This window comes from Notolepis coatsorum, assembly GCF_963971535.1.
Source record: "Notolepis coatsorum genome assembly, chromosome: 2".
Lineage (NCBI taxonomy): Eukaryota > Metazoa > Chordata > Actinopteri > Aulopiformes > Paralepididae > Notolepis > Notolepis coatsorum.
The window spans coordinates 132,823,809-132,836,380 of NC_140166.1; the positions used below are offsets into that span (position 1 = coordinate 132,823,809).

The 12,572-nt window shown below is 51.9% G+C and overlaps 1 protein-coding gene across 1 annotated transcript in view; it reads right to left on the bottom strand.

Annotated features, from left to right (window-relative positions):
• The window catches only part of cep162 (centrosomal protein 162), a 126,505-nt gene that overhangs the window by 27,310 nt on the left and 86,623 nt on the right, over positions 1 to 12,572 (bottom strand). Inside the window, 2 exon segments of the mRNA XM_084338190.1 lie at positions 1,190 to 1,644; positions 4,897 to 5,082. Of these exon segments, the coding sequence (XP_084194316.1) occupies positions 1,190 to 1,644; positions 4,897 to 5,082 (641 nt within the window).

Consider the following 12,572-nt stretch of genomic DNA (forward strand, 5'->3'; position numbering starts at 1 on the left):
AAGTCTTTCTACTATTACCCTGCCCATACCTGTACCTCCCCTCCCCCCTCCCCCATGCTGCTATGACGCCTGAACTTCCCCAAGTGGATCAATAAAGGAACATCTTATCAGCAAACATTGCAACAGGAAATAAACATGTGTCCTTTCAGAATGTTATCGTTACAGTGTCACTTTGAAACAGTCTATTGGTAAAAGTATCCACTGTACTGTACAGTGTGTATTTGTATTTTGTATTTAATGGTTTAAAATACAGAGACAGTGAACATTTTACTGTAAATATGCCAGTTTAGCCAGGTTGCCAAGACAGTACAATAATTAAAACACAGTAGGAATCAGTAGGTTACAATACACTAAAATACATTCAAATAAATACATTACAATACATCACAACCCCTCAGTTAAAATGGTTGCACATTTGACCACCTCTCACTGTGGAACCCTTCACTGTAGTCTAATCACTCCTGGTGTGTATAGAGTGTAACTGGCCTTCGACTATCTCCATGTACCGTCCCCCAGGCATTCAGGATGCTCACTGTGGACTCTACGCAACACTAACCCATCCATTCTACATCCATTGCACACACATCCACATGCACACACTAACTTTAAACACTTTTTAAACTACACCATATTTTATCTATTTATTACTCAAATATTTGCACTACCTCTCTACCTCATTTTAACATTTTGTACTTTAGTTTTTATTGTATATTTTGCATAGTGTTCTTAACTTAACCTTTTCTTTTTTTACTGTATGAAGCACAATCTCAGGAGGGTCATACAAAACCAAGCATTTCACTGTAATGTACAGGTACCTTATATATGTGACAAATAAAACCAAACTAAGAATAAGGAATACTAAGTTCAGTTAACATTAGCAACTCATGAGTGCAGCTGTGTCAGTCAGTTTGTCTGGGAAATTAGGCTATTAGGCTCCTGGTAACGTTAAGTGGACAAGACGAGCTATATGACGTAACATTCTCCGGCATCGTCTACGTCTGCTGTTTGGGGCGCAGTACAGATTTCGTTTAGTTTACGAGATGGATTAAACAGCGGCTGAGTTTGAGAACGTTATGCGACTCTCAATACATTAGTTAAATTACTGTTACTTAGATAGATGTTAGATTAGTAGTCAAATAGTTCACAGTTACCATCGAATAGCAATTTGGCGAGTGTCGCCCGTCCCTACCTGTAGAGCTCAGCCTGCGCGGCCTGTGGCGCCGCCCTCTCCGCCTCCAGCCGCTCCAGGCGCTCCCTCAGCCCCTCGTTCTCCTGCAGCACCTCCGTGATGTGGCTCCCAGAGAAGGCGGTGGGCTGGTAGTCCTTCTCGTCCCGCGTGGGCGGAAACGTCTCCGCCGCCGCCCCGCCTCCCTCCCCCGGGTCGGCCGTCTTCGCGGGGGGGTGCGCCGGTCGCTTGGCGGTGTCCCCCCCGGGGCGGGCCTCTCGCCTGGGGCTGGGACCGCACAGCACGTCCCTCCTCTCCCTCTGTAGCCGCTCCACGGTGCGGGTCAGCTCCTGGACGGCGCGGGTCTTGGTGGCCAGCTCCTGGTTGAGCCGGTCGATGCGGACGGCCACCGACGCCTCCGCCTGGCGCTGGTGCCGGGACGGGCTGCGTGGGGCTCGCTCCGGTTCTGTCGTTTGGGCCTGTCGGGGGAGCAGGGTTCACACACACGTTTAAGTTTCAAGTTTTGTTTTATTTGTCACATATAAAAAGGTACATGTACTGTACATTATAGTGCAATGCTTGGTTCTGTATGACCCCCCTGAGATTGGTCTTTATTAAACACTATACAAAATATACAATATACAAAATGCAAGAACAAAATGAGGTAGAAGAGGTAGTGCAAATCGTTTAGGAAAAAATAGATAAAATATGGTGTAATGTTTAAAAAGTGTTTAAAGTGAGTGTGTGCATGTGGATGTGAGTGTAGAATGGATGAGTTAAGTGTCCTGATGGTCTGGGGATAGAAGCTCCCAAAGAGAAGCTCCCAAAGAGAGGCTCCTAGGAGAAGCTCCCAAGGAGATCCTAAAGAGAGGCTCCTAAAGAGAAGCTCCCAAAGAGAAGCCCCCAAAGAGAAGCTCCCAAAGAGAGGCTCCTAGGAGAAGATCCTAAAGAGAGGCTCATAAAGAGAAGCTCCTGAAGAGAAGCTCCTAAGATAAGCTCCTAAAGAGAAGCTCCTAAAGAGAAGCTCCTAAAGAGAGGCTCCTAAAGAGAAGCTACTAAAGAGAGGCTCCTAAAGAGAAGCTTCCAAAGAGAAGCTCCCAAAGAGAAGCTCCTAGGAGAAGCTCCTAAAGAGAGGCTCCTAAAGAGAGGCTCTCAAAGAGAAGCTCCTAAAGAGAAGCTCCTAAAGAGAGGCTCTCAACGAGAAGCTCCTAAAGAGAAGCTCCCAAAGAGAGGCTCCCAAAGAGAGGCTCCTAGGAGAAGCTCCCAAGGAGAAAATCCTAAAGAGAGGCTCTCAAAGAGAAGCTCCCAAAGAGAAGCTCCTAAAGTGAGGCTCCCAAAGAGAAGCTCCTAGGAGAAGCTCCCAAGGAGAAGATCCTAAAGAGAGGCTCTCAAAGAGAAGCTCCTAAAGAGAGGCTCCCAAAGAGAAGCTCCTAAAGAGAGGCTCTCAAAGAGAAGCTCCTAAAGAGAGGCTCCCAAAGAGAAGCTCCTAGGAGAAGCTCCCAAGGAGAAGATCCTAAAGAGAGGCTCCCAAAGGGAGGCTCACAAAGAGAAGCTCCCAAAGAGAGGCTCCCAAAGAGAGGCTACTAGGAGAAGCTCCCAAGGAGAAGATCCTAAAGAGAGGCTCCCAAAGAGAAGCTCCCAAAGAGAGGCTCCTAGGAGAAGCTCCTAAAGAGAAGCTCCTAAAGAGAGGCTCCTAAGGAGAGGCTCATAAAGAGAGGCTCCTAAAGAGAAGCTACTAAAGAGAAGCTCCTAAAGAGAAGCTCCTAAAGAGAGGCTCCTAAAGAGAAGCTCCTAAAGAGAAGCTCCTAAAGAGAGGCTCCTAAAGAGAAGCTCCTAAAGAGCGGCTCCTAAAGAGAAGCTCCTAAAGAGAAGCTCCTAAAGAGAGGCTCCTAAAGAGAGGCTCCTAAAGAGAAGCTCCTAAAGAGAGGCTCCTAAAGAGAGGCTCCTAAAGAGAAGCTCCTAAAGAGAAGCTCCTAAAGAGAGGCTCCTAAAGAGAGGCTCCTAAAGAGAGGCTCCTAAAGAGAAGCTCATAAAGAGAGGCTCCTAAAGAGAGGCTCCTAAAGAGAAGCTCATAAAGAGAAGCTCCTAAAGAGAAGCTCCTAAAGAGAAGCTCCTAAAGAGAAGCTCCTAAAGAGAAGCTCCTAAATAGAAGCTACTAAAGAGAAGCTCCTAAAGAGAAGCTCCTAAAGAGAGGCTCCTAAATAAAGAGAAGCTCCTAAAGAGAAGCTCCTAAAGAGAGGCTCCTAAAGAGAGGCTCCTAAAGAGAAGCTCCTAAAGAGAAGCTCCTAAAGAGAAGCTCCTAAAGAGAGGCTCCTAAAGAGAGGCTCCTAAAGAGAAGCTCCTAAAGAGAAGCTCCTAAAGAGAGGCTCCTAAAGAGAGGCTCCTAAAGAGAGGCTCCTAAAGAGAAGCTCCTAAAGAGAAGCTCCTAAAGAGAAGCTCCTAAAGAGGGGCTCCTAAAGAGAAGCTCCTAAAGAGAGGCTCCTAAAGAGAGGCTCATAAAGAGAAGCTCCTAAAGAGAAGCTCCTAAAGAGAAGCTCCTAAAGAGAAGCTCCTAAAGAGAAGCTCCTAAAGAGAAGCTCCTAAAGAGAAGCTACTAAAGAGAAGCTCCTAAAGAGAAGCTCCTAAAGAGAGGCTCCTAAAGAGAAGCTCCTAAAGAGAAGCTCCTAAAGAGAAGCTCCTAAAGAGAAGCTCCTAAAGAGAGGCTCATAAAGAGAAGCTCCTAAAGAGAAGCTCATAAAGAGAAGCTCCTAAAGAGAAGCTCCTAAAGAGAAGCTCCTAAAGAGAAGCTACTAAAGAGAAGCTCCTAAAGAGAAGCTACTAAAGAGAAGCTCCTAAAGAGAAGCTACTAAAGAGAAGCTACTAAAGAGAAGCTCCTAAAGAGAAGCTCCTAAAGAGAAGCTCCTAAAGAGAAGCTCCTAAAGAGAGGCTCATAAAGAGAAGCTCCTAAAGAGAAGCTCCTAAAGAGAAGCTCCTAAAGAGAAGCTACTAAAGAGAAGCTCCTAAAGAGAAGCTCCTAAAGAGAAGCTCCTAAAGAGAAGCTCCTAAAGAGAAGCTCCTAAAGAGAGGCTCCTAAAGAGAGGCTCATAAAGAGAAGCTTTCTAAAGGGTGCTGTCTAAATCGTGTCCGGCATTTTGGAACACCGGAAATGTTTCATGTCGTTCAAATGTTTTCCCCTTTAATTTTTTTGTTACATGATATGAAAGTACAGGTTCAAAAATACCTTCAAAATAAGCCATCACTTGTACAAATCGGGCGGATACCTTTCAATCTATGTCTTATTAACCGAGATGATGCCACAATCGCTCGTTTAGAGCAGTGGAGCTTCAAAGGGTTGGAGCCATTTCTCTTAACCCATTCAGTGCCAACCACGAGTATAGTTGGGTTAACTCGCCATCGCTTGAGTGCCAATCACGAGTATAGTCGGGTTTTAATTGTTATTTATTTTATTAGCGATATCCATTAATTTTTCATCCATCCAGCCTGACGTTATCATTGGGAATGGGTCTGAGCTCGCAAAGGGCAAATACCGCCGCCTATCGTCTCCCGGATGGTATTGCACATCATTGGATTGGATTGGCTAAAAGACCTGCAAAGAAGGTAAACATCTCCATAGGCTTTCAACGGTGGCAGACTGGGTATATTGACGGATATAACCCATGGCGCCCAATGTGTTAAGAACCAGCGATTTTTTTCTAGCACTTTTGCTAGAAAGTCCCATCCCTACTACAGACCTGGTGTGTGAGCAGCTGCTGCTGGAGAGACCGGACCTGGTCCTGAAGGGCCTCCTTCAGACGCTCCTCCTCCTCCAGCCCACAGACCCGGGACGTCCCGGGCTCAGGACCCGCCGGCTCAGGGTGCTGCTGTCGTTTCTGGACCAACTGCTGCTCCAACGCTGAGATCTGCTGCTCATACTGGAGCTGAAGAGAGCACACGCGCACACACAGACACGCACACACAGTAATTTAGACGCTCCATTCCTTCACACTAGTCATGATGGTAAATGGCTGCTTTTTTATATAGCGCTTTATCCAAAGCGCTTTACAATTTGTTTCTCACATCTTACCCATTCACTCACACATTCACACACCGACGGCGGAGGCGACCATGCAAGGTGCCAACCTGCTCATCGGGAGCAATTAGGGGTTAAGTGTCTTGCTCAAGGACACATCGACACGCTGCCTGGGAGGAGCGGGAATCTGCTCTACCACCTGAGCCACTGTCGCCCCATGATGGTGTCTGTAGTTAACCCTCTCCTTCACACTAGTCATGATGGTGTCTGTAGTTAACCCTCTCCTTCACACTAGTCATGATGGTGTCTGTAGTTAACCCTCTCCTTCACACTAGTCATGATGGTGTCTGTAGTTAACCCTCTCCTTCACACTAGTCATGATGGTGTCTGTAGTTAACCCTCTCCTTCACACTAGTCATGACGGTGTCTGTAGTTAACCCTCTCCTTCACACTAGTCATGATGGTGTCTGTAGTTAACCCTCTCCTTCACACTAGTCATGACGGTGTCTGTAGTTAACCCTCTCCTTCACACTAGTCATGATGGTGTCTGTAGTTAACCCTCTCCTTCACACTAGTCATGATGGTGTCTGTAGTTAACCCTCTCCTTCACACTAGTCATGATGGTGTCTGTAGTTAACCCTCTCCTTCACACTAGTCACGATGGTGTCTGTAGTTAACCCTCTCCTTCACACTAGTCATGATGGTGTCTGTAGTTAACCCTCTCCTTCACACTAGTCATGATGGTGTCTGTAGTTAACCCTCTCCTTCACACTAGTCATGATGGTGTCTGTAGTTAACCCTCTCCTTCACACTAGTCATGATGGTGTCTGTAGTTAACCCTCTCCTTCACACTAGTCATGATGGTGTCTGTAGTTAACCCTCTCCTTCACACTAGTCATGGTGGTGTCTGTAGTTAACCCTCTCCTTCACACTAGTCATGATGGTGTCTGTAGTTAACCCTCTCCTTCACACTAGTCATGATGGCGTCTGTAGTTAACCCTCTCCTTCACACTAGTCATGATGGTGTCTGTAGTTAACCCTCTCCTTCACACTAGTCATGAATCATGATGGTGTCTGTAGTTAACCCTCTCCTTCACACTAGTCATGATGGTGTCTGTAGTTAACCCTCTCCTTCACACTAGTCATGGTGGTGTCTGTAGTTAACCCTCTCCTTCACACTAGTCATGATGGTGTCTGTAGTTAACCCTCTCCTTCACACTAGTCACGATGGTGTCTGTAGTTAACCCTCTCCTTCACACTAGTCATGGTGGTGTCTGTAGTTAACCCTCTCCTTCACACTAGTCATGATGGTGTCTGTAGTTAACCCTCTCCTTCACACTAGTCATGATGGTGTCTGTAGTTAACCCTCTCCTTCACACTGGTCATGATGGTGTCTGTAGTTAACCCTCTCCTTCACACTAGTCATGATGGTGTCTGTAGTTAAGCGACTTACAAGTTCTGTACAACAAGTCAGCAGGAAGGGTACAAATCTGGCAGCTAAGGGTCAGTAAGATTGTTCGTCAAAAAGTGTTAAACTCGAGTGCTACAGTCTTGAGTGCCTAGTAGTGAAGACATATTAGCATAGTATGTAATAATATATCACTTAGTAGCAGAGTGCATACTAGTAAAAGACGGTACTACGGAGGTTAGTAGTTTTTAAAATCACACGCGATTTGATCGGTCTTCGTTTCTCCAGCTGCGAGATTTACTCGTCCAATAACCACACGAGCAAAATACGCAGGCAAACAAACAAACTATTATGATTTAATCTCTATCCCCGTCCGATATGTTCCAAGATCCTCCCCACAGCACCTAGGCATCGTGGCACCGCAGAGGAAGGTCGGGACGATCCGAGGCCGAGTTGTACGTTCATGATATATCTCTGGTCTTTCGTAAACTTGTTGCTCAACGAACAATAAACACTATGCAACAACCATCAAATGCACACAGCACACACATCCACACGCACACACTCACTTTAAACAAACAACACACTGCAGCACCCACTCTCCACACTTTAGAACACCTAAACACACTTTACACTTTATATTTATTGGTAAAGGATTTGCACTACAACTCGTACACCTTACTGTAAATTGTACCTCATCCCATTTCTGCTCTGCACTATATAGTATTGTATATTAGTACATTGCATAGTATATTGTATATTGTATGGTAACTCAGTTACTTCTATTCTGCATCGAACATTGTACATGTCTATACTGAACACTGTGACCTCTATTTTTACTTCTATTTTACATGCTATACTATTTTATTTCATACTTATCTTGTCTAGCACAGTCTCTGGAGCGTAACAGTAAGAAGCATTTTGTATAAAAGTATTCTGTACTTCTGTATGACAACTATTAAAGAAACTTGAAACTTGAACTTGAAACTAAACACAGCGGTCATCACGGCTGTCCGGGTCAAGTTGAATGTTGTGGGGCTCCCTCTCTGGGGCCCTCAGAGAGCAGCTGAAGAGGAGACACCAGGCTGGGCTCCCTCTCTGGGGCCCTCAGAGAGCAGCTGAAGAGGAGACACCAGGCTGGGCTCCCTCTCTGGGGCCCTTAGAGAGCAGCTGAAGAGGAGACACCAGGCTGGGCTCCCTCTCTGGGCCTCAGAGAGCAGCTGAAGAGGAGACACCAGGCTGGGCTCCCTCTCTGGGGCCCTCAGAGAGCAGCTGAAGAGGAGACACCAGGCTGGGCTCCCTCTCTGGGGCCCTTAGAGAGCAGCTGAAGAGGAGACACCAGGCTGGGCTCCCTCTCTGGGGCCCTTAGAGAGCAGCTGAAGAGGAGACACCAGGCTGGGCTCCCTCTCTGGGGCCCTTAGAGAGCAGCTGAAGAGGAGACACCAGGCTGGGCTCCCTCTCTGGGGCCCTCAGAGAGCAGCTGAAGAGGAGACACCAGGCTGGGCTCCCTCTCTGGGGCCCTTAGAGAGCAGCTGAAGAGGAGACACCAGGCTGGGCTCCCTCTCTGGGGCCCTCAGAGAGCAGCTGAAGAGGAGACACCAGGCTGGGCTCCCTCTCTGGGCCTCAGAGAGCAGCTGAAGAGGAGACACCAGGCTGGGCTCCCTCTCTGGGGCCCTCAGAGAGCAGCTGAAGAGGAGACACCAGGCTGGGCTCCCTCTCTGGGGCCCTCAGAGAGCAGCTGAAGAGGAGACACCAGGCTGGGCTCCCTCTCTGGGCCTTAGAGAGCAGCTGAAGAGGAGACACCAGGCTGGGCTCCCTCTCTGGGGCCCTCAGAGAGCAGCTAAAGAGGAGACACCAGGCTGGGCTCCCTCTCTGGGGCCCTTAGAGAGCAGCTGAAGAGGAGACACCAGGCTGGGCTCCCTCTCTGGGGCCCTTAGAGAGCAGCTGAAGAGGAGACACCAGGCTGGGCTCCCTCTCTGGGGCCCTTAGAGAGCAGCTGAAGAGGAGACACCAGGCTGGGCTCCCTCTCTGGGGCCCTTAGAGAGCAGCTGAAGAGGAGACACCAGGCTGGGCTCCCTCTCTGGGGCCCTTAGAGAGCAGCTGAAGAGGAGACACCAGGCTGGGCTCCCTCTCTGGGGCCCTTAGAGAGCAGCTGAAGAGGAGACACCAGGCTGGGCTCCCTCTCTGGGGCCCTTAGAGAGCAGCTGAAGAGGAGACACCAGGCTGGGCTCCCTCTCTGGGCCTTAGAGAGCAGCTGAAGAGGAGACACCAGGCTGGGCTCCCTCTCTGGGGCCCTTAGAGAGCAGCTGAAGAGGAGACACCAGGCTGGGCTCCCTCTCTGGGGCCCTTAGAGAGCAGCTGAAGAGGAGACACCAGGCTGGGCTCCCTCTCTGGGGCCCTTAGAGAGCAGCTGAAGAGGAGACACCAGGCTGGGCTCCCTCTCTGGGGCCCTTAGAGAGCAGCTGAAGAGGAGACACCAGGCTGGGCTCCCTCTCTGGGCCTTAGAGAGCAGCTGAAGAGGAGACACCAGGCTGGGCTCCCTCTCTGGGGCCCTTAGAGAGCAGCTGAAGAGGAGACACCAGGCTGGGCTCCCTCTCTGGGCCTTAGAGAGCAGCTGAAGAGGAGACACCAGGCTGGGCTCCCTCTCTGGCCCTCAGAGAGCAGCTGAAGAGGAGACACCAGGCTGGGCTCCCTCTCTGGGCCTTAGAGAGCAGCTGAAGAGGAGACACCAGGCTGGGCTCCCTCTCTGGGGCCCTTAGAGAGCAGCTGAAGAGGAGACACCAGGCTGGGCTCCCTCTCTGGGGCCCTTAGAGAGCAGCTGAAGAGGAGACACCAGGCTGGGCTCCCTCTCTGGGGCCCTTAGAGAGCAGCTGAAGAGGAGACACCAGGCTGGGCTCCCTCTCTGGGGCCCTCAGAGAGCAGCTGAAGAGGAGACACCAGGCTGGGCTCCCTCTCTGGGCCTTAGAGAGCAGCTGAAGAGGAGACACCAGGCTGGGCTCCCTCTCTGGCCCTCAGAGAGCAGCTGAAGAGGAGACACCAGGCTGGGCTCCCTCTCTGGGGCCCTCAGAGAGCAGCTGAAGAGGAGACACCAGGCTGGGCTCCCTCTCTGGCCCTTAGAGAGCAGCTGAAGAGGAGACACCAGGCTGGGCTCCCTCTCTGGGGCCCTTAGAGAGCAGCTGAAGAGGAGACACCAGGCTGGGCTCCCTCTCTGGGGCCCTCAGAGAGCAGCTAAAGAGGAGACACCAGGCTGGGCTCCCTCTCTGGGGCCCTTAGAGAGCAGCTGAAGAGGAGACACCAGGCTGGGCTCCCTCTCTGGGGCCCTTAGAGAGCAGCTGAAGAGGAGACACCAGGCTGGGCTCCCTCTCTGGGGCCCTTAGAGAGCAGCTGAAGAGGAGACACCAGGCTGGGCTCCCTCTCTGGGGCCCTTAGAGAGCAGCTGAAGAGGAGACACCAGGCTGGGCTCCCTCTCTGGGGCCCTTAGAGAGCAGCTGAAGAGGAGACACCAGGCTGGGCTCCCTCTCTGGGGCCCTTAGAGAGCAGCTGAAGAGGAGACACCAGGCTGGGCTCCCTCTCTGGGGCCCTTAGAGAGCAGCTGAAGAGGAGACACCAGGCTGGGCTCCCTCTCTGGGCCTTAGAGAGCAGCTGAAGAGGAGACACCAGGCTGGGCTCCCTCTCTGGGGCCCTTAGAGAGCAGCTGAAGAGGAGACACCAGGCTGGGCTCCCTCTCTGGGGCCCTTAGAGAGCAGCTGAAGAGGAGACACCAGGCTGGGCTCCCTCTCTGGGGCCCTTAGAGAGCAGCTGAAGAGGAGACACCAGGCTGGGCTCCCTCTCTGGGCCTTAGAGAGCAGCTGAAGAGGAGACACCAGGCTGGGCTCCCTCTCTGGGGCCCTTAGAGAGCAGCTGAAGAGGAGACACCAGGCTGGGCTCCCTCTCTGGGCCTTAGAGAGCAGCTGAAGAGGAGACACCAGGCTGGGCTCCCTCTCTGGCCCTCAGAGAGCAGCTGAAGAGGAGACACCAGGCTGGGCTCCCTCTCTGGGCCTTAGAGAGCAGCTGAAGAGGAGACACCAGGCTGGGCTCCCTCTCTGGGGCCCTTAGAGAGCAGCTGAAGAGGAGACACCAGGCTGGGCTCCCTCTCTGGGGCCCTTAGAGAGCAGCTGAAGAGGAGACACCAGGCTGGGCTCCCTCTCTGGGGCCCTTAGAGAGCAGCTGAAGAGGAGACACCAGGCTGGGCTCCCTCTCTGGGGCCCTCAGAGAGCAGCTGAAGAGGAGACACCAGGCTGGGCTCCCTCTCTGGGCCTTAGAGAGCAGCTGAAGAGGAGACACCAGGCTGGGCTCCCTCTCTGGCCCTCAGAGAGCAGCTGAAGAGGAGACACCAGGCTGGGCTCCCTCTCTGGGGCCCTTAGAGAGCAGCTGAAGAGGAGACACCAGGCTGGGCTCCCTCTCTGGGGCCCTTAGAGAGCAGCTGAAGAGGAGACACCAGGCTGGGCTCCCTCTCTGGGGCCCTTAGAGAGCAGCTGAAGAGGAGACACCAGGCTGGGCTCCCTCTCTGGGGCCCTTAGAGAGCAGCTGAAGAGGAGACACCAGGCTGGGCTCCCTCTCTGGGGCCCTTAGAGAGCAGCTGAAGAGGAGACACCAGGCTGGGCTCCCTCTCTGGGCCTCAGAGAGCAGCTGAAGAGGAGACACCAGGCTGGGCTCCCTCTCTGGGGCCCTCAGAGAGCAGCTGAAGAGGAGACACCAGGCTGGGCTCCCTCTCTGGGCCTTAGAGAGCAGCTGAAGAGGAGACACCAGGCTGGGCTCCCTCTCTGGGCCTTAGAGAGCAGCTGAAGAGGAGACACCAGGCTGGGCTCCCTCTCTGGCCCTTAGAGAGCAGCTGAAGAGGAGACACCAGGCTGGGCTCCCTCTCTGGCCCTTAGAGAGCAGCTGAAGAGGAGACACCAGGCTGGGCTCCCTCTCTGGGGCCCTCAGAGAGCAGCTGAAGAGGAGACACCAGGCTGGGCTCCCTCTCTGGGGCCCTCAGAGAGCAGCTGAAGAGGAGACACCAGGCTGGGCTCCCTCTCTGGGGCCCTCAGAGAGCAGCTGAAGAGGAGACACCAGGCTGGGCTCCCTCTCTGGGGCCCTTAGAGAGCAGCTGAAGAGGAGACACCAGGCTGGGCTCCCTCTCTGGCCCTTAGAGAGCAGCTGAAGAGGAGACACCAGGCTGGGCTCCCTCTCTGGGCCTCAGAGAGCAGCTGAAGAGGAGACACCAGGCTGGGCTCCCTCTCTGGGGCCCTCAGAGAGCAGCTGAAGAGGAGACACCAGGCTGGGCTCCCTCTCTGGGGCCCTTAGAGAGCAGCTGAAGAGGAGACACCAGGCTGGGCTCCCTCTCTGGGCCCCTTAGAGAGCAGCTGAAGAGGAGACACCAGGCTGGGCTCCCTCTCTGGGGCCCTTAGAGAGCAGCTGAAGAGGAGACACCAGGCTGGGCTCCCTCTCTGGGGCCCTTAGAGAGCAGCTGAAGAGGAGACACCAGGCTGGGCTCCCTCTCTGGGGCCCTTAGAGAGCAGCTGAAGAGGAGACACCAGGCTGGGCTCCCTCTCTGGGGCCCTCAGAGAGCAGCTGAAGAGGAGACACCAGGCTGGGCTCCCTCTCTGGGGCCCTTAGAGAGCAGCTGAAGAGGAGACACCAGGCTGGGCTCCCTCTCTGGGGCCCTTAGAGAGCAGCTGAAGAGGAGACACCAGACTGGGCTCCCTCTCTGGGGCCCTTAGATTCAGATTCAGAGTTTTTATTTGCCACATGGAATCATACAATCAGAGTTTCTTCATTACACAATCATAAATAACATTCCATGGTCAAAAGGAGCAGGAAGAAGAATAAATCTTATAGTTACCTGCCCCTTATTCCTAAACTAAAAAAGTATTTTCTTAATGGTCGGCGTACAACCTAATTTATACAAATAATAATTTATACCATTATACAAGAAACTCACAATCCACAGTTAAACAAAGAAAAATTTA